Here is a 26,347-nt window from a genome sequence, read left to right on the forward strand (position 1 = left end):
CCGAATGACGCTTTATGACAACAGTCATAAATATTCATGAAGGCTTATTCATGTTCATGACAGGTGTTTATGACATGTTAATGAAAGTGTCATGACAGTCTTATTCACCCCCCTTCAAATAAAGTGTTACCCATTTTTTCGTGTGAAGAAAAGTAGAATTGGTTTTGGTTCTTATTCAGAAAACAGCTAATTTTGAGTCATCTTTTATTTACGATGTGTTCACAGAGAATGAAAGAAAGATTTTATTAGTTTATATCTTAGAATTAAATGTAGTTTTGTGGAAAAGGAAGAAAGGCTCATTTTCAGGTTTTAACTAAAACTGAATATTAATGAAAAAGTGAAATATTCTAACTATTAGTTTACTAAAGTCATAGTCATTAGAATAATAAGTAATAAATAACGTTTTATCTTCTCATGGTTCAAATTCTACAATAAATAAAATCACCTATTATGCACCTTTTGCTGTTTAATCATTAATTGGTTAGTGCAAAAATTAATCAAGCTATTTATAAATGATCAATGATTTACTAAAGGATTGCTATATTATTACATTTTAGGCAATACAATCTTAATTTTCCAATTTAAAAAGGTTATTTAATTATTCCTGTATTTCTAATATCGTATATAAAAGGCTTAACGGTTAAATGAAATTTTTACAGACTCTACCAGTTTTTTTTTTCCCAAATAATTAATCATCCTAATAATTGATAGAATAACCTATTTATTCAAATAAAATTTGCAGCCCTAATAACCACATAATCATGGCTCACCATCATCCATCCATTCATTTTCTTCCGCTTCATCTGGGGTCGGGTCGCAGGGGCAGCAGCTTCAGAAGGGAGGCCCAGACTTCCCTCTCCCAAGCCACTTCTTCCAGCTCCTCCGGGGAAACCCCAAGGCGTTCCCAGGCCAGCCGAAAAACATAGTCCTTCCAGCGTGTCCTGGGTCTTCCCCAGGGCCTCCTCCCAGTGGGACGTGCCCAGAACACCTCACCAGGGAGGCATCCAGGAGGCATCCTGACCAGATGCCCCAGCCACCTCAACTGGCTCCTCTCAGCATGAATGAGCAGCGGCTCTACTCTGAGTCCCTCCCAGATGACCGAGCTTCTCACCCTATCTCTAAGGGAGAGCCCAGACACCCTGCGGAGGAAACCCATTTCGGCCGCTTGTATCTGCAGTCTCGTTCTTTCTGTCATGACCCAAAGCTCATGACCATAGATGAGGGTGGGAACGTAGATCGACCGGTAAATCGAGAGCTTTATGACTCAGCTCTCTCTTCACCACGATGGATCGGTACACCGCCCGCTTCACAGCAGATGCTGCGCCAATCCACCTGTCGATCTCCCGCAACACGGAAGGCATGTTGGTGGGATTGAGGAGGTCTTCGAAGTACTCTGCCCACCGGCCCACAACGTCCCGAGTCGAGGTCAGCAGCAGACCATCCCCACTATAAACAGTGTTGGTGCTATACTAATAAGCCGCCTCAGCAATGGAGGCACAGTACATGTTCCACTCAGACTCAACGTCCCCCACCTCCCCCGGGACGTGTTTGAAGTTCTGTCAGAGGTGGGAGTTAAAGCGTCGTCTCAGAGGGGACTCCGCCAGACGTTCCCAGCAGACCCTCACAACACGTTTGGGCCTGCCAGCTCCGATCGACATCCTCCCCCATCACCGGAGCCAACTCACCACCAGGTAGTGGTCAGTGGATAGCTCTGCACCTCTCTTCACCTGAGTGTCCAAGACATGCCGCAGATCCGATGATACGATGACAAAGTCGATCATCAAACCGCGGCCGAGGGTGTCCTGGTGCTAAGTGCACATATGGACACCCTTATGCCTGAACATGGTGTTTCTTATGGACAATCCGTGGCGAGCACAGAAGTCCAACAACAGAACACCATTCGAGTTCAGATCAGGGGGGCCATTCCTCCCAACCACTCCCCTCCAAGTCTCACTGTCAATGCCTACGTGAGCGTTGAAGTCCCCCAGCAGAACAAGGGACTCCCAAGGAGGGACACTCTCCAGTACCCCCTCTAAGGACTCCAAGAAGGGTGGGTAATCTGAACTGTTGTTTGGCCCATAAGCACAAACAACAGTCGGAACCCTCCATACGCGGAGGGAGGCATGTGTCGAGATGAGACCGACTATTTCTAGCCGGAACCTTTCAGCCTCACACACTAGCTCTGGCTCCTTCCCCACCAGGGAGGTGACATTCCACGTCCCAAGAGCCAGCTTCTGCAGCCGAGGATCAGACCGCCAGGGTCCCCGCCCCCTGCTACCGCCCATCAGCCGACCCTTTGGCACCTCCCACAGGTGGTGAGCCCATGGGAAGGGAGGCCCACGTCTCCTCTTCAGGCTGAGCCCAGCCGGGCTCCATGGGTAAAAGCCCGGCCACCCGGTGCTTGCCATCGTGCCCCACATCCAGGCCTGGCTCCAGAGTGGGGCCCCGGTGACCCGCATCCGGGCGAGGGAAAACCAAGTCCAAAGTTATTGTGCATCATAAGGGGTCTTCAGGCTTCGCTTTGTCTGGTCCCTCACCTAGAAACTGTCTGCCTTGGGTGACCTTACCAGGGGCATAAAGCCCCAGACAGATTAGCTCTTAGGATCATTGGGACACTCAAACTCCTCCACCACGATAAGGTGGCAGCCCAAGGAGAGGGGGTCACTATCATTTTCAGGTAAAGAAGAAACTCCTTTTTCCCTGTCAGCAGGAATCACAGTGCCTTCTTTTAAGGGGTAGATAAATATTAAGTTACTTTGTCTCCATTCTAAATACCAACAACAAACATCCCCTCCAGTGGACTGATTGAGAGCAAATATTTAGTTTAGCCTCTAATTAAACTGTTTGCTTTGTGTTTGCAGAGATTGAAGCCAAGGAGGCCTGTGATTGGCTGCGAGCCGCTGGCTTCCCTCAGTATGTTCAGTTATTTAAAGGTAAATCTGAACCTGTGCTTTAACGTGAGGGCAATATTCAGTTTTCCACTCAGGTGACCTTTTGTTGTTTGTATGTTAGACTACAGGTTCCCCATTGATACTGAGACTGCAAAAGAGGATCACAGCTTCCTGGATAAAGATTCTCTCGATTCACTATGCAGGTAGAAAAAAAAAAATCATCCATTTATTTTATAAGAATTCCTGTTTCTATTGGTCTGACAGTTTAAGAGTGTATTTACACCAGGCATTTTTATTTTGATTTGATCAAACTCCAGTCTGTCGTTGGCGACAACAATGGACTGAATACTTTGTGCAGCTCATCCATAAGCCATTATTCTTCTGTTGCTTGCAGGCGGCTGATGACCTTAAATAAGTGCATGGAAATGAAACTGGAACTTTGGAGATCCAAACACAGGGCGAGTGTTGGAAGCAAAACTGAAACTTAGAGGAAGAAAGCAGCTAAAATTTGTTTTGGATACTAGAAGCAAATAATGAACCATCTGTCTTTCTATAGGGAGAAGACTGGGACGAGGAGGACCATTGCGCCATCAGCCCAAACTGGACCTACAACAAGAGAACCCAACAGTGGCGGCGCATGAACTCCTCTGAGGAGACTCCCTATGACCATCAGGACGTCTGCTCTGTCCACAGCTCCAGCAGCACAGACAGCGAGCATCACGATGCTCACAGGGAAGTGGTCTCAACGAGCCGGAGCTCCTCCCGCTGCTTCTCTGCCAACAGAATGCCATCGCTGGATACGTCCTACAGCGGACCTCCATCACCCAACGGAGGCTCGTCCACTGTAAGTCTGGAAGCAGAGGTGTGCTTCAGAGAAAAACCACCGAGGAAGAAGTGCACCACTCTGCTGAGGAAGATGGAGAAGCTGAGGTTGAGGGGGGCAGCAGGCGGCCACCTTAGGACTTGCCGTGACGTCAGTGGGCCAGTTCTGGTCCGACACAGAGAGAGGATGTATAGGCAGCTTCGCACGTCAAAGTGAGAAAATGATTTCTGAAGAGAACCTGAACTGGAGTCAGAACTGTTGCTAAAAGTCTTGTCCTTCCTCTCTGTCTACAGTCTGCAGGTCCAGCCCAGCAGCCACTCATCTTCATCGCCCTCATCTTCTCACACCATGAGCAGCGGGAGCAGCAGCACCAGCCAATCAGAAAACAGCAGCACCGTTAGCACACCCAGCCCCGTCACCAGGGTCAGAGCCAATTGCAGACGCTCCAACAGCGGAGTTGGGATGCAAAGTGACCAGAACCAGACGGATACCGAGGTCAGATCCATTATGGTTTTATTTTTTATTAAAATGTCTAGGATCACCTACAGCCAACAGAATGTTTTCTGCTATTTTTTAAATAATTATTTTAATAATTATTTATTTATTTGCATTGCCTTCAAGAGTCACACTTCTGGAAACTTTGTTGACATCCATCTTGATATCCGTACTGTTAGAGTACTCAACTTTTGAGTACTCTAACTACCTCTGTGCAATATAGGATAAATATCAGTGGTATATACTGTAGTATTTACTGCTAAATACTATACTATAGCAAAATTAGCTGAGCTAAAAAATGGTTTTATCTGCAAGCTAAAACTGACATCAATCAATAAAATTTTATTTGTATAGCACATTTCAGCTACAAGACATTTCAAAGTGCTTTACATCATAACAAACACAAAAACACAAAGTCAAGTCAACAATCAAAACATTACATTAAGTCAAATGCCATCACTAAATTTGTAATTGATTACGTTTCAAATACAACTCTTTAGTCAAGATTTAAAGGCACTCAGTGTTTCGGCTGTTTTACAGTTTTCTGGAAGTTTGTTCCAAATTTGTAGTGCATAGAAGCTGAATAATGCTGCTTCTCCTCTTTTTGTTCTGGTTCTGGGGATGCAGAGCAGACCAGAACCAGAACCTGAGGGGTCTAGACGGCTGATTCAACAACAGCAGACCTTTAATGCATTGTGGTGCTAACTGTTTTTATGTGGCTCTGAAGGTTCAGGTCAGAGTCCATCACTACTCCCATGTCTACAGGAATTTTGCATCTAAAACCAGCCCGTCACAATTCTATAAACCACCACAACTTTCTGTTAAGAATTAAACATGGCACCAGGAGATTCATTTGATTCACAACCCTTCTGAATTCTCTTTTGGACCCTCTCAGGTCTTCGAGAACCAGGTCAACAACAATAACAGCAGCAGCCATGAGCGACTGGTCTTCCAGGTCCCCCATGGACATAAACCAGGGACTTTCCCCACCTCCCTCGCCCACAAACACATCCTCTCCCCAATCATCGACAGCAACTCTGTCAACTGGCGGACTGGCAGTTTCCATGGCTACCGGGCGCGGCACGGGAGCAGACGGGGCGGATCGTCTCTAGCTGGTGGAGACCAAAGTCCAGCGTCTTCCTCGACATCCTCGGGACGTACCGGCGCGTTGGATCACCGGCTCAGTGTCTATGACAACGTCCCTCATGACGTACAGCTGTCTGAGGGGGAAGGTGGTGGAAGCGGAAGTGATGCGGAGAGAATCAGTGAGGAATCAGAGGTGGGTTTCAGAGTTTCAAAAAGTTGAAATTTAACAAATAATTGTGGATAACTTAGACATTTTGAAGGATTTTGTCAGCCATGATGGAATAGTCTAAGCGCGTTTTGAGCGTTTTGCAGATCTGGTTTACATTCAAAAGCATATGTGGAAGCGCGTCAAGGGCCATGGAGGCGCATTTTGAGTATCTAGCGCAGAGTGATTTGAACCGTTTGGAGTGTTTTGAGCATTCAACGGAAAGCGACGACTAGAGCTGACCCATTTGATGCGCCCTCGACGTGCCTCCACATAGGCTTTGAATGTAAACTGGATGTGTGAAACGCTAGGTCTAGAGCAAAATGTCAAGCATCTACATTCAAAGTGCACATGTATTGAACTTGAAGCATTTTTGAGGCATGTAATGCATTTGGTGTGAAAGCACCATTAGAACAAAAAAGCTGCCGAGTCAGGAAAGAACTAGAGCACATGTGTCAAACTCAAGGCCCGCGGGCCACATGTGGCCCGCCATGTCATTTTATGTGGCCCGCCCCAGCATTTTATAGGCCGATAATTGACTTAAAATAAGTTTTGAGCACGAATTGACTACAAACTACATCTCCCACAATGCATTCCGATTGTTACCAGCCAAACATTACGGCTACTCGCCACTAGAGAACAGCAGAGTCACCTCAAGCTGCTTATTGATTTTCCCAGCGAATAAAACTGAGACATCGACAAGCTTATGGACAAGCTAACATCAAAACGTCCAAGAAAAGAAAAAAACGATTTACAAGTAAGACTGTGAATGAAGATGTGTGTGAGTTGGTGTCAGGGCGGCAGGTCGCGCTAGACTTTTTTTGTTATCCATTATCTTGACTGACAACATAAAAAAAAAATCGGTCATGTACTATTTTTATCCGTGAAATTACAATCATATTAACATCGGCTATTTAGTCGCATTTTATGCGGTTTATTTAATATTCACCGTGAATCCAGATCCCATCACAGATTAAGCAGATAAATGTATCAACATTTTTCTCGTTGTGACAAAAACCACTGACTGTGGCCCCAATAACTTTTAATAAATTAAATTAAGCGACTTCACTTAAATTAGCATCACTTCACCCGCTGGGGTCTGAACGCACTTCCTCCTGGTTCCCATCTGCAGAAAAATCTGCACTAATTCATCAGTCAGTTGGATCTGTCTGATCCAAACAGATCAATTGAACTCTGTGAGTGTTTAACCCTGAGCGGTCCGGTGTGAGCTTTTACCAGGATTTTTTTTTTTTTGCGCGTGGTTTCGCTTCTCCGAAACGGACAGATGTTACGTCTGCAGCTCCTCCAGAGCGCCGCTCTCCTGGGTAACTTGCACCCAGAAGGCTCCATTTGTTAAATCCGCTGGATGAGTTACTCCCAGCGGTTTTTAAGTCTTCGCAGTCCGCAGTGGTTGAGCAGCGGACTGCGCATGTTACAGTCTAACTTTTGCATCGTCATTTATTTCCTCAAGATAAACTGCCGGCTCCTCAAATGGATTAACACAACGTTGCATTCTCTTTAGTTTTCTCTGGTCTGTAATGGAGACTTGAATTTAACGCGTCATTTCAACCAAAGGTTCTTAATGTGCTTAAAAAATAAGAATTGATTTTATTTTTTTAGCCATGACTCTGTAGAACCATTTTTAATTTACCATTTTTTATTTTGAAGAGTTGATTTTATTTTTGAATCCTTATTTATTTTGAAGTGTTGATTGTCTGAAAGACCTTAGACATGAATTGCCCCATACGGGGATTGAACCGGTGACCTCAGCATTACCAGCACCGTGCTCTAACCTGCTGAGCTAACCTACCTTGCAAACTGTTGCGTTTCCATGGATTTAAGAAGAACTTACGTGATCTTAATAATGAAAATTTGATAAAGGTGCTTATGTTCTAATGTTTTTCAAAACAACATACATAATATTTTATTTTCCAGAGATTTTGTATTTTGAAGTGTTGATTGTATTTCACAGATATTTTTTATTTTAATGTATTAATTTTATTTTTGAACCATTTTTTATTTGTAAGTATTGGTTTTATTTTATAGCCATTTAGTCAAGTCTCTGTAGAACCATTTGTCTCTGCTAATGACATCTTTAATACAAATTTTTGATCCCAGGCTTAGTTTATGGACTGTAATGTGAAATTGGACACAAGTATAAGTTTGACAGTTTGTTCACCAAGTTACTGTGCTCTCTGAGAGGATCTGTGGTATAAGTATTTGACATTGTTCCATGCCCATCGTTGACATTAGTCTCTAACAAAATGTGGATCATCTACCAGGAACACTGCACAGAGTACGAGTCTCTGTAGTGTAGTGGTTATCACATTTGCTTCACATGTAAAAGGTCTCTGGTTCAAAACCAGACAGAAACAGATTTTGCATGTTCTATTCATCACAGGTGTTTACTAAAGGTCAACAAGGGTCTGTGGTGTCATGGTCTGTACTCTGAATCCAGGCATCTGAGTGCAAGCCTCAGTTGAAATTTTCATGCGCTGCATCTCACATCATCAACTTTGGAACCTCAAACTGAAACAAAGCAGATAAGTTCAGTTCCTGTAGTGTAGTGGTTATCATGTTTGCTTTACATGCAAAAGGTCTCTGGTTCAAAACCAGACAGAAACAGTTTTTGTAGGTTATGCATCTCTTGGGGTGCAGTGAGACAACAAGAGCCTTCTCCTTTCATGATGGTTCATTTGCCAATCGACTTCAATGTAGGCTTCTTTGAAATCGAAGCTACTTTACTTCAATTACCAATTGGCAGTTCAATGGCGTAATGCACATGTGTCAAACTCAAAGCCCGGGGGCCACATGTAGCCCCCCAGCATTTTATAGCCCATGGAAACTCAAATGCAATATTTAAAACTTCAATACATAAAATCAGTTATTTAACAATATGGGCTGCCCAAGTCTAGTTTTCCAGAGCTACCATCTGCAGCTTTAGATGCATTCCTTCTCTAACACACCTGGACCGTTGACTCATTATAAGCCTCTACAGAACTGAATGAGGGAAGTCAATCTTTTGTCTGGGGTGCACTCCTGATTTGGACCGTCAATGTGGCCCGTTGAGGGGGGCCAATATGCTGAAGTGGCCCTCGGTGAAATTGAGTTTGACAACCCTGAACTAGAGACTCTGAAATTCCAGAATCATTGGTTGCTATGGTTATTCCCGCCTTCTCTTGAGGGCAGAGGCAGGGAACGCACAAAACAAGTATGATTTTTGCATGTTTTCTTTGTTAAATGAATGGAAACCAGTTTGCTTTTTCTTTTGGAGTTCATTGAAGAAAAATGAAAATATATCTGTTCTCAGCAATAAAAACAGGATCGAGGTCAGTCTTCATTTGAAAACACTTGCAGTGCTTAGTCAAGTTTTAATACAGAACTTAAAAGCGGATTGGGTGCACATAAGTAGATATTAATTTAAAAGTTGCAATTTATTTAATTTATTCTTGAATTGTGATATGGGACACAGGCGCACAAAATCAGTCCAGGGGCCACAATGGGCCCTGAACTGGTCGTGTTAAACGAGCTTACTTTTGAGCAACAAATTCAACAAGAAGCAGCAGATTTGAGTGATTTTCTTGGAAAAAATAAAGTATTATTTAAAAAAAAAAAAAAGACTTTTCTAGATTATTTCCCCTTTCCCATTTCTAATAACAAGGACTTTCAGTTTAGGTGAGTTATTTTTGTATAAACACATGATATTTTACTTTCTTTGGACCATAAATGGCATACCAACAAACTAATTACCCAGATGAATCTCTTAGATCTTTGTCATAAACTTTAATAGCTGAGCTTCCTCTCAATTGGAGATCTGGGGTAAATTTTTGGTGCAGCTGAGATCAGCTCTCCATCCGGATCTGGAACGACTGAAGTGAAGCAAGAAGATACTTTTCCACCCCTTGGCTCTTGTGCTGTGTTTTTAAAGAAACCCCTTAAATGAAACTCTACACTAACTGCAGTAATTCAATTATGGATATTGACTCAGCTAAATTTGACACCTTATGGAGATGGGAGCTTTTTTTCCTGTCAACTTTCATCAATCTCTTCAAATGGGTTTCTGAATTATGAAAAAGGCCGCTTGGAAGGATGCTTGATAAAAATTTGGCAGCAGTGGGAGGAGAGAGCGGTTATGAAATATTACTGAGGTTATCAGGACATTCCTTTTATTTCTCCCAAGCACATTGATGGGAAATAATTCAAACCTGCTTTCTCACAGGTGAGTCCGCTGCTGGCAGGTGAAGATGTTTTCTCTGCTCTTGATGGTGTTCTGGAGCGAATCAGTGACCTCCAACAGCTTGTCGTCTCCTGGTCGGAAAACATCTCGGAGGACGATTGTCAGAGAGGTTCTTCCTCTTCCTCACATGACTCACCAGCCCACGGATCCCCATGCCCCGCCTCCCCCAACCACATCCACCTGGAGGTGCAGCTTCCAGAGGAGGAGGAAGGAGAGGAAGAGGACTGCTATGAGAAAGTAACTGATGTGTCGGAGATGAGTGGATCACCACAATCCAAGAGAAGGTGAGTTTAATCTGAAAAGATCCATCTGGATTTACTGAAAAATCACATCCAGGTTACTTTAGTATCTATAGAATCATGATTAATCTGTTTTTTCAAATAATTGTCAACTCATTTAGTAACTGGAGTATGCAGACTCTTAAAAAAAACTTATTTGCTTAATTGCTTAATTAATTTTTCAATTAATTCTTTAATAATTGAAGAATTAATTAGATTCTTCAAATCTCATTAATTTACATTTGAAGAAGAAGTCAATGCAGCAATGAAGCCAAAATTGTGGCTAAATGCAGGTTAAATGATCTTCAATGCAAACATACTATCAGTCCTGGTTCTTTCCCTTCTTTGTTGATTGACTTCCAGTTGATTGACTTCACGCTCAGGTTCTCTGTTTTTATTCTAACAAGAGAGAAAATCAAGTTGCTGGTTAACATCATTCTGGCCCTTTGCATTAAATCAAAGACAATAATGAACCCAAACAAACTGCAGAGCTCTGGTTCCTAATGAACAGAAAGCCACCAAAAAACCTACAAAACTGTCTCAGTCTTGAGAAACATACTTTAGTTTTTATTTTAAGTTTTAAGAAATCTTGCTTATATTAATATATTTATATTAATAAAATAAAATTTTAATAAAATAAACTTAACATCTACTATTATAGACATGAAGTTTGTCAAAAATATTTATTCTTGAAATTCATTTGGTTTAGTCAAAGACTTATTTTCTCATGACTTTTATTGTTGCAATATAAGTTATATTATGCTGGTCTTGATGGTTGATGATTACTTTAGCAACCAATAACTGACAGCTCCTCCCCTTTTTTCTGTTGCCGTCTTTATTAATCCCAAAGGAAAATTAAATGTTGTAACTCATTTATTTTGATTCTTCAGAGAATTATTGAAGGTGATGGCTGTTGGCAGGAAAGATCTCCTGCAGCCGTCTGAATCTGAAGAAGCCTGAACTGTTCCTAACTGGTCTGAGAGCCATGCTGTGTGTCCCACAGGGTGAGCCGGTCCAGGCAGCAGAACCGGGCCTCCCTGACCTCCGGTCCGGGTCTGGAGATCCGGTCCGCATCCCAGATCCTCCGGCTCCAGAAGCTGTCTCTGCTCAAACTCACCGCACTGATGGACAAATATTCTCCGTCCAGCAAGCAGGGATGGAGCTGGTAAGGCCCGATAAGGCAGGGTGGGGGATTTCATGCATAGAAAAACAAATGGGGGGGGGGGTGGAGTTGGCAGGTTGGTGTTTGAGACCCACAGCTGTGTGGAGAAACTTCTTCAAGCAAACAACTGTGTGAAGGAGGGCAGGTGGGCGGGTGGAGGGTAAATATTTCAGGCAGACAGTCATTCATTATTCATAACTCAGGTGCCGGGGTTGGAAAAAAAAAAAAACAGAACATCAAGAAGAAGAAACTGCTTTCCATGTGCCTGAGCTGGAGCTGTTCTGATTCATGAAATTTTGCAAGTGGCAGCTGTGAGAAATGTTTTATTTCACACCTGGCAGGTGGAGGGGGCAGCTGATTGAAATTCTGAGACGAGTGTAACTCAGGGGAGAGAAAAATATCGACAAGAGTCAAACAAATAAAGAGTTCAAAGAGGAACACAACCAGAACAGGAACCAGTTTTAATGTTGAAGAACAAACTTGGAGATGTCAGTTTATCCAACTTTACACATTTAGCTGAAGTTAAAGGAGCATTATTATGTGTTTTCCAGGCACATGGAGCCATTTTATAGCATTATCAAGTAATTATGTTACCATCAGTTGTTTTACAAATGCTGTATATATAAAATATTACTTAAAATAAATTTACTTCCTGATGTAATATCTTGAAATGGGACCTTTGTCTTTCTTTGTGAAACTCCACCTTCAGGAAGTCATCATTAAGCCTTTAACAATGCTTTTACAAGCATTTCACTGTGAAGTAGTTCCTACAATGAGCTCAGCAGATGTGCTGTTCCTAATTACTGCTGGCTAGTCTGAAGGAGCAGGGGAGGGCTGTTCTGTGAAGCTTAGGAACTGAAGCTCCGAAAAAAGGTGCTGCGTCTTGAAGGGGGGCTAGAGAAGGATAGATCCTCCCAGGAGTTTTGCCCAGCTGAATGGTTGCCATGGAGATTAAAGGATTTCTCAAACATGCATGAAATAATCAATGCAACCATTGATCTCTTTTTGATGAGGGAATAACATTACATCATGATGTAACACTCAAAAATAGTCGATTTTACTTAATACTTCCCCTTTAAAGCATGTCAACTATTTTTATTTATTTATTTATTTATTTATTTATTTATTTATTTTTTTTATTTTTTGTGGCTCCCAACTGCAGTTTGAGACTTTGTCCTTCCCAACACAGGTAGTTGATTCAGATGGACTTTCTATGTAAGTAGGCTAAAATTATTATTTGCATAATTTTCTCACAATGGAAAAAGTTAAGTACAACACATAGTATTTTATAACCAAGCATTAGTATGTGGATGCTGCTGTTGTATGAAACAGCAGTACTGAATTACTCTCTGCCCAGCGGTGTTCTGTATTTTACCGTTATGTTGTCAGAGTGAGATGTGGGTGATGTTTTGAGCGGCAGCTGCCGTCCGTCAGTCAGTCTTGTTTTGACAGTACCTGCACTAATGTTGGAGAAGTAAAAACTTTACTCAACTTTCCACAGTGGGTGCCACTCACAAATCCATGCAAAAGACCCTCATCCTCGTGCGGCGCTACACGGCATGCGGCTCAAAGCGAATGAAAAGCAGGACAGGCTTCAGCCTGACAGCCTTTGTGTTGCTCTTTACCTCCAACTGCTGCTGCTTTCACTCCACAACTTTATGGTTTCTTTATTTTTTACCATCTCATTGTTTCACATTTGCAGTCCAGACCTTTCTCACGTTAAAGTCTAGAAACCTAACCTGAGTTTTGAGTCCCGACGTGTTACTTTTGGACCTCTTCAGCCTGCTTCATGCTGTCAGGCATGTTATGTTTAAGGGATTTCTTGGCTGTACAGATCCTTCAGGAATCGGTCTAGTAGTGGTGAGTGAAACTGAACTTGGCTCCACAAAGGAGTTAAATCACAGTTTGAGTCATGATTTTTGCACATGGTTCCAGGTTGATTTTGATCTTTTTTTTCCTCTTTGTAAAACCATAAAACCATAATTTGAAAACAGCTTTCTGTATTTAAAATTGTACATTTAAGTGTGTCAAAAAGGCAAAAAGTAATATTTTGTGGCACTGTATGTCAAGTCGGGAGTCTTTCCTATAATCATGTAGGTCACAACTTAACATTTTCAATTTATTTTTTGCAGTATTCTCATTTACTGATTAACTTTATTTTGGGGTTTCCTCAGCTTTTATTCATAAAAATAAACAGAAATTAACAAATTATGTACATATGATGAAAGCAAAGTGGTGAAGTGATACAGTATGATGTAGGTTTATTTTAATAAAAAGCTTCCAGAGCTCACATCACTTCTCTTCCCTGTTTATTCTGCACTAAAGTGACAATTTGTGGATTTAATGAGATTTGTGTTTTGCCTCCTACACAATAAAGACAAATTCATTCTTATTAATATTAAATAAACATCCAGAAACTCTACATGTTTGCTTTGCAGAACACTTGTGTAAAAATAACAACCTGCTTGCTTTATGCTTTAGAAGAAAACCAATTAGATTTTTTGCACACAGTGTTACGCTCAATGAGATAAAGCTCAATATGGGAAAGAGCATTTAAACAGAAACTCTCCTGAAATTACTCTTCATAGTTATTCGTCTTTAATTTTCAGGATCAGACGTGTGTTTGGAAGGAGATGGAGGAAAAAGGCAGGAAAATAAAAATGATTTGGCTCCTTTACATCACTTCTGTTTTATATTGTTGACTTTGTTGGACAATGAGGCTTTTAGAAAAATCATGTCCTCTAAATAAGACATTAAGGAACAATTTATTGAGCAAAACAACAGGTTTTAACAGGTACAACAAAGTAAAACCTATTTTTTCTCACATAAAATTTGAACACTATATTCCTGTGTCTCAAAATAGATTACATGAAAATGTTCCAACATCTCCATTTTTATCCCTATAGTGAAAGAATCCAAAATTCTGATAAAAATCATTACATGTAGCAAAAGAATTCTCTTAATAAATTAACCAGCCAATAAGTCTAAATTTAAATATGAATTATGTGTGGAAAAAAACATAGAGGATTTTTATGAAATTAAATTATTTTTAATTTTATTTTTAATCTGGATTTTTTGTAAATATGTGGATTATAATGCTTTTTATTAGACATTGGCCTAGCTTAGTTAGCATGGGGATTGGAGATTGGAAATTGCAGGTAAGCTATCTAAAAAATGTAAAAATTACAACTATCATTTAATAGTTGTAAATACATATTTACGCTGAGACTTAAAAAATGGGATAGAAGACAAATTTAGGCTATTAGAATATGATGCTTTAATAAGTTTTAGCCAAGATAAGCTAATTTCTTGCTAGTTAGCATGGTATGTTAAACTTAACGAAGTCTTGGCAGTTTAATGGCAAAATATTCATTTATTTTGGGAAATAAACTCTATGACCACATTCAAACCCCTGCTGCTGTTTATATAAGCTGAGCACAAACTGAAAACAGACAAAGCTAGATTTTGTTCATGTTTTACAACTTTCCACCTGGATAAGTTTCAAAGAAAATGTTAGCATTTTGAATCTTTTGAAAAAAAAAAAAAGTAACTAAACAGTTTCCCATTGTCAGTTTAATGTAATCCATTCTATCCACCATGTAGATATAGAAGGGAAATCTAGACTAAGTTATAAAACTACATCAGACTCCACATATTCACAAGTGACCACAGCTGCACCACAAATAGCTGGAAACTGCTAACTGACCTGAAGGGTTACAGCTGCTGGGGTTTCAGTTTTCATTTATAATATTTAGATTATCTTGATCTTTACGAAAATTGCAAAAATAAAAAGGCTTTTTATAATCCCACATAGCAATATTAACATTTTTGGTGATTTTTTGGTTTCTAGAACTTTTATCTATTTTAATCTGTAGAAAACCAAAAGACATGGAAGATATTTAGTAAACAAGCATTCTCCTTTTGTTAAAGACAGGAAGTTAAGTTAATTGCTTTTTTTATATCAACAAGCATAAGATTTATAGGCATGCTTCTAATTTTTGGACTTAAATTAAATGACAGTTGAATCTAAAAGTAATTAAAGTGGAAAATGAAAACATTAACAATAAAAGTGTCCGTTCAGCACTCTTTAGCTTAATGTTCCTGCAGAAAAGGAGGGGGGGAGAAATCTCAATGGTTGAACAATCTATTCAAGTGTTATCATTTCAGCATAATCACAGATCCCAAAGTGAGAACTTAATGATTAAAAATTCAGCAATTAACTGCTGATTGGGACAAAGCGTAGCACTCTGAGGCACTTTTTCTCGGAATAGCTCATTTGTTTCCAAGAGCCTCTCTTGGATGTCATAGAAGAACCAGAGGGAGTAAAAGAGAGACTGTGCTTCAGAGAAAGCTGACAACAGAAGAATTTTTTTTCTTTTGGGCTGTTTTAACAAATCATAATGGTGTGTTTTTGATTAATAATTTAGGAAGCCTTGGGGAATACTCACCAGCAAAAAAGTGGACCAGATCTGCCCAAATCCATGAAGTCATTCAGAAATTCTAGTCTCTTTGATAAATGTCCATGATTTTCCTCCAGTGGTGATTAGAGCGACACACACATCTCAGCGATCACTGGGGAGTTATGTAACCAAAAAAATGTTTATTTTGGCTTTTCCTTCAAAAGGAAATGAATCCAACAGGCTGCCAAGCCGAGCTTTTTTTTTTTAACACTTGACTTAAAGAGATTACAAATTCCCAGATCATTTTCCAAACAGTTTCTCAGTCCCAATTAATTTCCATAACTTTTCCCTGTGCACATGTACACACTGTTGGATTGCTTCCTCATTCACATCCAAGGATTACAGGGTCTAATGGGGCCTCTGGATTTTGCAGGACTGTTCCTAAAACTCTGACGAAGACCAAGATGACAGCAGAGGTGAAAGGTCGGCAGGTGTTCGGGGTTCCTCTGCTTGTCAGTGTCCAGCAGACAGGAGAACCACTTCCTCCCTGCATCCTCAGAGCACTGGTCTACCTGAGGACTGAGTGTTTGGACCAGGTAAACGCCAAAGACCAGTTTAGGTCAACAGTTAACAGTTTCATCAAAGCTTTGAGTAATATTGTTTTAGCAAAACATCTTCAATTATTTTCCCATTGCTTTGTCAGAACAAAGAATGGAGAACTGGGTCAAATCCAGTGGTGGGCACCGCTAACCTCAAAGCACAAATTATAAAACTCAGTTTGGCTGAAGCAACACAACAACACAAATAGCTGATGCGAAAGCAATTCAATTCAAATTACATCTAATGAAAGACTACAACCCTTAAGCATCAGTTTAACTTTGACATAATATACACATTTCATAATTTCTAGATATTGTATTTATGTGTATAACTTGTTCTCTGCTGTCTGTTTTTTTTTTTTTTTGTTCCTGTACATTTCTTGAAATAATCAACTAATTTAGTAATCGGTTAATTACCTTAAAAAAGGCCAAATACTAAAGGAACAGTAATTAAGTAAATACAAAATATTTACATTTTGCATTTAAGATAAAACAAAAACCTTTGTCTGTAAATATGTTTCACCCAAAAGTCAAGTGACCTAGATTCAGCTTCACCTGGTTCAAATTCTGCAAAGAAAAAAACAAAAACATTAAAAAAAAAATGTTCCAATTAAGTACATTTTGCTTTCCAATTATTAATTGATTAATCCAAAAAATTATCAGCAGATTAGCTCTACTATGTATTGACTGCGTCATTTAGAAAGGGCTGAACTTATAAGTATTGTTAGAAGTATTTTTTTAGCTATAGAAGCATACTTTGATCAAGCCTTCACTAAAGGAAATGCCGTTATTGCTTTTAAGACCATGAAATGTTTATTTTCTTATCTTTAAAAAGGGAATTAGATTTATTTGCATATTGTAATATATTTATAATGTATAAAAAAGGGTTACATGACAACTGTGCTAATTTTTTATCCAATTAGTCATCAGAATAATTGATAGATTAATCCAGAGGTTCCCAAACTGTGGGGCACGACCCCTAGGGGGGCGCCGTGCCATTGCAGGGGGGGCGCGGGAAGCCATCTGGATGAAAAAAAAAAAACATGAACACTGTATGCGCTGGGTTTTTACCTTAGAATGGCCAACTCTCTGTTATTCCTATGTCAATTTGATACAGTAGAGGCTTCCACACTTCCCATATCTGTGTCCTCTGTCACTTTTATCAGCAGTTAAAACTGTTTTATCCGTTGTTAACATGTCGTAACCTGTTTTTCCAAGCCGCCTTTAAACGCAACATGAGCGCTACGACTGCGCTGGGTTTACAGCTGTGTGGCAGTGAAGGAGACCTGCTGCTGCTGTGCGGAGCTACGTAGGTTTGTGTTAGAATCACGGCAGCAAACCAGCAAAATGCAAAGAACTTTTCACAGTTTTTCCCCCAAACTAACAGACTGAGTTGAGTAAAGCTGTTGGATGCAGGTAATGTTAGCTAAAAGATGACTAGCTAATATCAATACAGAACCTTAAGCTTAACAAGTAGCCTGTAGGCTACTGATGTTGTCTATTCCCTGTCTCTAAGAACAGGGGGGCGGGACTTTTTTGGGGGCAAAATGAATGTATGTAGCTGAACCTAGACAGCTATTTGTAATCCATAAAGGGGGGTGCAGAAAATGTTTGGAAACCACTGGATTAATCAATGACAAAGGTAATCATTAGTTGAAGCCCTAGAAGCAGAGGAAACGGAACCACTGTGTAAAGTCTTCAACCCCTTCAAAATAAGAGCATCAATATAAACATCTAAACTTGAATTAACATTAGATTACTGAAACTTCAACACAGATGTCAAATTTTATTAATGAAAGTTTGCAAAACAGCCAAGTAATTAACACTTTAGAATTTATTCGGAAGAATTAATTTAGGGGAAGCTAAATGTGTTCAAAGTTATCAAAAGCACAAAATGAAAAACTAGTGCATTAATGGAAGTGTGCAAATTAAATCAGTAACATTCTTGTTGTTTTCTGAATGTTTTGTTTCTGTCAGTTGGGTCTTTTCCGGAAGCCTGGGGTGAAGTCTCGTATCCAGTACCTGCGTGAAATGATTGAGTCGGATCCAGACAGATTTTCGTTCGAGGGTCAGTCAGCCTTCGACGTTGCCGACATGGTGAAGCAGTACTTCAGAGACCTACCTGAACCCATATTCACCAGCAAACTCTGTGAAACCTTCCTCCACATTTACCAATGTGAGCAGAAATGTTTTTAACTTCACTTTTTTATTATTTTGGATCTTTTTGCATGAGAACCAAATGTTTTACTTATCTAGGTCGCAAGAGAATAAAGTCCAGTTTTTGAAAAACAAGTGTTTTCTGCTGTGAAACAGGATTCCACTAAAAAGGTGATGCTGAGTAGCGAACAACTTGCTTTATAACAGCAGGCTTCTATAACAAGCTCTGCTCTTACATTTGCTTTAATCTGCTAAATCTAAAAAATATGTTAGAAATGTCTACAGTAAAGTCATTGTCAGAATAAGGCGTCTATCAACAGCACTGTGCAGCCTAAGGTGGCAGTTTTGGTCCAATATCCATCAGAGAATGATGCCTGTATCGGATTACATCGAAACTAGATTGGATCTTATGTTTTGCCTTACATCCAGTAGAAAACAGCTTTCCAGAAAGGTTTTGTTGAACCAGCTTGCTTTTTCTTTGAAAACTATGAAGTTGTAGCACATGTAATAGGTTTATGAAGATGGAGACCGTTTACTTTTAATTTGAGTATAATTATTATGCAACTATTTTAGTTTGTCTTTTAATTGCAACACTTCTAGTTAATTTTTCTTTAATTTCATAGTAAATAGGATATTTTATCCAGTGATCTTTAATGAAAAGCACTTTGGTACAACCAAATCTGCTTATTTTAAAATGTATTAACTATTGAAGTGTTTTCCCAAATCCTGCTCTTGATAGACCAAATTTGTTTCTACTTTTATCAATAAAGCCCAGAAAATCTTGAGGACTCAATGACTTGCTTTTAAAAAGCAAACAGTCTGATTAGATAAAGGGGACAAAGGTTTGGCTGCATATGCCTTTCCTGCAAAAATCTATTAACTATTTGGTTATTAAATTTGCATGCCTAGTTTATTTTTAGATTATATATATATATATATATATATATATATATATATATATATATATATATATATATATATATATATATATATATATATGTGACAAACAAATTAAACCAAGTAACTTTGTACATGTACAAATCGAAGCTGTTTTACTACCAGACTTTCCGAAGGACCACCAGCTGGTTGCGGCTCAGGCAGCCATATTGCTCCTTCCTGATGAGAACAGGGAGGCTCTGCGGACGCTACTGTTCTTCCTGCGAGACGTCGCATCCTGTGTGGATGAGAATCAGATGACCCCCACCAACGTGGCCGTCTGCCTGGCGCCGTCTCTCTTCCACCTCAACACCATAAAGAGGGAGTGCAACGCAGCCAGGTGAGCAAAGACCACAGCTGCAGGGTTTAAAGAACAGAACACCGAACACCAGGTGTCTAGCCTGGGTTACAGCACAGACTTTTTTATTTTTTTTAAATATTGCTAGCTTACTTCTGTGGCATTGGACTTTCCTTTAATTATGTAGTTTCACGAGAAACTAAATTCAGCAGGCAGATTGTGTTACCTGGTCCGACATTAGCAGCATCTCCATAACTTCTCCTTCCACCTCTCTTAACAGAGAACATCTGGTTACATTTCAAAATAAGAGCATCAACATAAATGTTTTAATAGCTAATGGTAGAGATGTTTACAAGTAAGTAGGGCTAAATGTTTATATTTTGCCATTACATTAAAAACTAAATCGCTTTGGTTACTGAAATGATGTGAAACTGACATAAGTAAATAAAAACTATGATGGAGCATTAGGGACATACGAAGAAAACAAAAAAATAAACACAATTACGAGAATAGTAATTATATTACCAACAACTCAAATATTGTAATATTGTAATGTAATATTATGACTTATTCTAATAATTTTTATGACTTTATTCTCATAATTTTATTTTTCTAAAAATTTTTCTTAGTATGGCCCTAATATAATAATTTAAAGATTTTAAAAACTACATAATTCATAAAATAATGTTATTTAGATAACATTAGATTATTTAGAATGTTATGTAGATAATGAAATTGTACTCTTAACAATTTTTTTTACAACTTCTTAACTGTCACCGAAAGGGATTTTTGTAAATTTCTGAAATATTTCTGATGCTGGAACTAGCCAATCAGTGCTTACTCTTTAGAAATTCCCACTTTGAGAGACCCCCCTTTTGAGAGCCCCCTTTTGGGTCTGGGAGATCTGATCCACATTGTCCTATTACAAAAGTTCTGACAGTTATATAGTAGCTCTGCTGTTTGCTGTTGCTTCAGGTTTGTCTTAAAATGAAACAGAAGATGAGAGAAACTCAAGAGTTTTTTCAGGTCAACAAAATGTTCATTTTACACCTTAAGTTCATTATTATCCATCTGTGATATGAATCTGAAACAAATGTTAAATTACAAATCGGTGAGTTACTAATCAGTTAATTCTATCCAAAAGAAAGAGTATTTTTGTTCTTTAGACCTAGCATCCTGTTTGGATCTCTGATTTTTCACTGTTTAAAGTGCTTATTTTCACCTTTAGCTCTTATTAGTGACATAAACCAGATTCTTTTTTCTGCTTCTGTTGCATCAGAAGGAGGTTCTGTTTCCGAGTGGCTCCACTCCCATGAACAGTATCAAATCTGGACCAGATCCAGCTCTAACACTGACCTCAGTGCTTCAAATACAAAGTTGTTGGCTCAGTTCACACCGAGAGAGAAAATTATATAACCTTCACAAATTTCCATCTGGCCTCAATTTCACCCCCTGATATGAGAGGAAATATGTGCCAGTCATCGTCTTGGAGCTAAAATGAGAATGATAGAAAACAGAGAGAGCTAACAACGGGGGAAATGCAGATATTCAGTTAGACTTACTGGACTCAACACAGTGGTGAGTAGGTTAGCAGCTTCCTCGTGTTCAAATATTGATGTCTGTTTCGATTTCCTTGAAAAACAAACTCTAAAATAGTGTTTCTCAATGGGGGCGTTCAGAGGAGGGCATGTTTTTGTTGTTGTAAAATGGAATCAAAGCTTCCAGGTAGGTGCAGTATTTAGCTGTAATGATGAGAAACCAATGGTTTCTCATCATTACAGCATGATGGTTTCTCATCATGCTGTAATGATGAGAAACCAATGGTTTCTCATCATTACAGCATCATTCAATCTCAGTACCATTACTGTACTGAGATTGAACAGTCTGTTTCATTCCATAAGTGCCTCCTGGATCTAATTAGCATCATACCTAAATTTACTTCCATTTGAAATGCGATGTTCAAATGAATAATTTCTAATTAATTAATTATCTGATTTACAGAAAAAACAAGTAATTTTGTACAAGTTATTATAAATTAAAGCATTAAAGAGTTAAATTTAAGACCCTTTTATGCTTAAAAGGCTAAGGCAATAAAGGAGCTGTTGAGTATCCTTTATTAGTTTCAACAGCTTCAGGGTTGAGTTGGTTCATTTCTTTAATAAAATTAGTGCTTTTAAACTTGAACATTAAAAATATATTGCAACCTAATGTGTTCTTTTGAAATTAAAAGGCTTGTTAAATTTTCTTTCTGTACTTTTTATGTAATACTTTGAATTGTATAAGCGCTGCAGAAAAAATATAACAAACAGAATTTGCTTCCCTTACCACCTTCATCCTTCTCCTCATATCTGACTTCCTCTTCACCCTTTAATCACCTCCTGCTCCAGCTTTTTGTTTTCCTTCCTGGTTTTTCAACTCCACCTCTTCCTCTCTTTTCATTTTGTGCCTTTCTAATTTAACCAGCAGCTGCCTGTAGTGTAGCTACTGTTTGTCATGATGAAACTCTGATAAACCAACAAAAACTAAACAGAAATTTCTTCACATAAACAAGATTTAACATGAACATTTTCCAAAGTACAAATTTAAATCTTGGTTCTGGTTGAAATGCTGAGGTTCACTTCATACACATTACTCACAGTAAAATTTGAGCACTTTCCAAGCATTTTCAATGTAAGTTTTCAAACTTTGATCCAGAACCACATTGAACCGAGGTTCTGTATTGTTGCTGTAGATCGGGTCACAGGAAGTACAGTCTGGGTCGACCGGACCAGTGTGACCTCAGTGAGAACCTCGCTGCCACTCAGGGACTATCCGTCATGATTACAGAGGCACACAGACTTTTCCAGGTACTCCTCAGCCGCAACAAGATAAATTAAATTTCAATTTGATTTTACAACAGAAATGTTTCTGAATAAACTAAATGCATTCTGCAGCTTCCAGAGTTTTGGCCTGGACAGAGTTTAATAGAGGATTGGTCTGAAGGAGGCGATGAGGATCTGGAGGAGAGAAGAAACCGTCTGCAGCAGAGAACGCAGCAGCTGTTGAGTGATGCTCAGGAGAAGAGCGGAGGCTGGGAGAACCATCCGGCCCCGCAGGACGTGGAGCTGGCATACAAGAAGGTGAACAGACAGGAGAAGGCCATAACAATACAAGGACAAAGGCTCCTCCAGACTAGTGGCAGCAGCAATTACCAAACACATTGTGAAACTTCGAGTCGACAGCACTCTCCTAAGAAGAGAGAGTTGGAAATAATTTTTTCTTAATTTTTTTCCAAATATGCTTTTACATATTTGTTTAAACTGTCATCATGTCATGAGAGTAATATGCGATGGATAATCTGTAAAAAGATCAACCTTTTTTAGAGTTTCTCTACTGATATAACTGATTAACAATTAATCAGTTAGTAAATTGGTTGACAATTATTTGAATATTCCATTAGTTAAGATTAATCCAATTAATCGTTTCATCCCTGAAGCATTTAAAGCGTCTTTCAGAACACTTGAAAGACGTACAAAGATCAAAACAACATAAACGAACAAACAAAAAGAAACGCATAAATCGAATATTATGGAGAATATTCAAATTTGAAAAATGAGTTTTGAGACAGTTTAAGGTCATGTTTTAAATCCCTGAAGTGTCGATTGTATTTTAAAGAGAGAGGCCCAATTTCATGACCATGTGGCGTTAAATTACAAAGTCACATTCCTTTTAAGTCATATTTAATATATACAGCAATTTTATAACTGAAGGCTATTACTTGACTGTACTATAAAATGGCACTATGTGCCTGAAAAATGTATGATACTGCCCCTTTAATAATGTTGTCAACTGATTTATGGTCAGTAAATAAATAAATTCCCTAAAAACCTTTCCGTCATTCATTCAATGTAGCATCAGATATTTTTATAATTTCTAAACATCATAAATGTAGCTGTGAATACATATATATATATATATATATATATATATATATATATATATATATATATATATATATATATATATATATATATAGGCGGAATATGGTCGGGTACTGCTAATCAGCCGTGACTGATTAGTTTTTCAAGAACAATCTAAAACACGACTTAATCAGTTAATAAATAGCTTTGTCCCCATTTCATATTGAAAATTAACTAATCAACCACCGCTGTGTTCAGGGGAGCGCTTATTACTAATCGCAAAGTGAATATCAATCCTGAAAACCTAATAACGTAATCGACTGAATGTTATGTTTTTAACATAATCTCTGCTCGGTTTGAGGAGCTCGGCTCATGGTGGTTGCCATGGCAACGGGTGTGCTTAAATGACACAGAGAGACGGAGAGTAAAAAGGCAGGAGTGGTTTTCAGTTGATCACCTGTTCAGGTTATTTTACCTTTGTTTACCTTTGTTGTGGTGCATCACAGCCGCTGTAGTTTCTGAACATTCAATAAATGTCAAACTTGGACTAATTATTTTGTTCGTTTGTGACTATACATCATTCACAACAAACACGGTAAATATGTTTCATTAAGTACAAACAAATGGCTTCTTCTTTTGCTTGCCTCTTATTTAGTGGAAATATTGATGAAACTTAATTTTCAACCTTTATAGCTAAACTGTTGGAAATGAGGCTCTAACATTCACAAATGACATTGAAATAAAATCCAGTCCATCTGGTTTGAGGTGATTCCTTTGGAACGTGTGGGAGGAAAAATATCCCAACGTCATAAGATGTTCTTTTAACTTAACAGAGCTCTGTGGTTCTTCCCATCAGTATGAGAGTCAGGGTGAGGAGGCGCCATGTTAGGGAGATGAAGTGGAAGCTGCAGGATCTTCAGAACAAACAGGTCATGATGCTAGGCCTATTGATTATCCCTCTGTCTGGACACAGGATCAATATAACCAGTTTAAAAGCTAAAATGAATGGTTATATGCCAGACATGGAAAACTGGGATGACTCCATGCCATGATGTTCAGAATTTAGGTCTCATGGCATCTCAAGGTGTCAACATTGCTGCCAGTGAAATATTACTCCATTTTGTAGCAAGACCTACCCAGCTGTTATCACTTTGCAAAAATTTTATCTTAAACCGATACGGGACGCGTTTTGCTCAGTATTCTACAAATGTGTATGTTTAATATTAAAGAAGTGGTCTGTTGACACGGTGTTGGTGTTGCGATGATATTGTGCCCAACTGCTTTCTGGGTAACACACACTAACCGACACGCTTTCCCCTTCCCCTGCTTTACATATAGGGACTGGTCCCTTATTTTAATTTCTGAAAGGTGGCTACCCTAATAAATATAAAGTGATAACCTGTTGACATGGCGATGACTGCTGCTATGTTGGTCCTCAGATGAGTGACGGCTGCCCGCTGTGGACATGGCGAGGCTGTGTGGAAGTGGCCGCTCCACAGAAGGAGCTGCTGCACCGGCTGCTGAGGGAGCAGCCGCTGTGGGAGGCAAGGCTGCGGCGGGCTGCCGTCGTCCGCGCTCTTTCCAAGGACACCGAGGTGTACCGCTACACGCTGCAGGGCCGGGGCCACGCACTGGGCTCGCAGCCCCCGCAGGAGGCCCTGCTGCTCAGGTAATGAGGCAAACCGGCTCTGCGGAGCGGCTAGGACGGACAAGTCACCGCAGCCTCGAAGCTTCGGTTTGAGTGAAATGAAACAGAGCGTTTTTCGTTCATAGGGTTGATGAAAGTTTAAACACAGCCTGGAGTCAGAGGAGACATGAAAGCGTTTGTAGACGGACAACATCGCTGAACGCCGCTTCCTGTTCCCCGTCTTCATGACAGATTACATAAACTTTAAATTACTCCACCAGAAGAAAATGGAAAATCACAACAGTCGTGTTGAGCAAATCTCATTAGAAGAAAAAAACAAACACCTAAAAAAACAAACACCTAACGTTTCATTGCAGGCCGTTTTAACACAAGATCGGCTTCACCACGCTTACATTCCAGATATCTGAAACTGGTTTATGACTAGTTAGTTAAGATATTTCTAATTATAGTTTAACTAGTGTAAATGATGTCAGACTTTATGGCAGGCCATTTTAACATAAAAATTGGTTTTGTCTGACAATCTGTAAGAGGTAGTATTACAGTCAGTTATGAAAATTTTTAAAAAGTCCTAAAATAGTCACAATAATATAAGAATAAGGTCATAATATGACCTCATTCATAATGACTATCCTCGTAATTTTATTTAAGTTTTTCTTAGTATTGCCGTGAAATACTGAAATGTCAATGACGAATAAAACACAATTGCAAATTTTTTTGAGAATTTACCTTTTCAAGTGTGTTTGTCAGAAAAAAATAAATGTGAAGTTCTTTGCAGATTTCCAAAGCAGTCTTCAAGTTCACAATGTCTTGTGTAAAATAAAAAATAACACAGATCTTAATCTTTGACATTTAAAATCTTAATGATCCCCTCATTTTCATTTTGGTATTGATACAACTATCCATTAACAAACTTAATAAAAGCTTTATCTTCATTCGATTAGTACATCTTACAGTTAATTAATTTTGAACAACTTGTCACACTGATGTCATTTGATTGGATTGATAAAATCATATTTAAACAACTTATCTTGAAAGCTCTCTTCATGTGAACTACGGTTGGACGACACGACTGATAGACTTACCACAATATACTTTTATCACATTATACATATATAGTGATATATACCAGTTATTGATAATTATTGAATACATTTGTTTTAAATATGTAAAATACTGCTAAATTGGTGCTGTGACCTTTCCTGTTTTATCTACAGTTTTCTCTCCACTCTGTTT

The 26,347-nt window shown here is 39.0% G+C and overlaps 1 protein-coding gene across 1 annotated transcript in view; it reads left to right on the top strand.

The window, feature by feature from the left end:
* Nucleotides 1-26,347, top strand: part of LOC106933799 (rho GTPase-activating protein 7) — a 43,578-nt gene that overhangs the window by 14,155 nt on the left and 3,076 nt on the right. The window contains exons 2-15 of the mRNA XM_088012343.1: nucleotides 2,862-2,933; nucleotides 3,013-3,094; nucleotides 3,286-3,349; nucleotides 3,448-3,926; nucleotides 4,008-4,209; nucleotides 5,105-5,488; nucleotides 9,720-10,021; nucleotides 11,019-11,180; nucleotides 16,011-16,173; nucleotides 18,154-18,352; nucleotides 19,396-19,609; nucleotides 22,299-22,413; nucleotides 22,501-22,686; nucleotides 24,906-25,135. Of these exons, the coding sequence (XP_087868469.1) occupies nucleotides 2,862-2,933; nucleotides 3,013-3,094; nucleotides 3,286-3,349; nucleotides 3,448-3,926; nucleotides 4,008-4,209; nucleotides 5,105-5,488; nucleotides 9,720-10,021; nucleotides 11,019-11,180; nucleotides 16,011-16,173; nucleotides 18,154-18,352; nucleotides 19,396-19,609; nucleotides 22,299-22,413; nucleotides 22,501-22,686; nucleotides 24,906-25,135 (2,854 nt within the window). The remainder of the gene's footprint in view (nucleotides 1-2,861; nucleotides 2,934-3,012; nucleotides 3,095-3,285; nucleotides 3,350-3,447; nucleotides 3,927-4,007; nucleotides 4,210-5,104; nucleotides 5,489-9,719; nucleotides 10,022-11,018; nucleotides 11,181-16,010; nucleotides 16,174-18,153; nucleotides 18,353-19,395; nucleotides 19,610-22,298; nucleotides 22,414-22,500; nucleotides 22,687-24,905; nucleotides 25,136-26,347) is intronic.

This window comes from Poecilia mexicana, unplaced genomic scaffold (genome assembly GCF_051168715.1).
Source record: "Poecilia mexicana isolate PSO_F unplaced genomic scaffold, ASM5116871v1 scaffold_14, whole genome shotgun sequence".
NCBI lineage: Eukaryota > Metazoa > Chordata > Actinopteri > Cyprinodontiformes > Poeciliidae > Poecilia > Poecilia mexicana.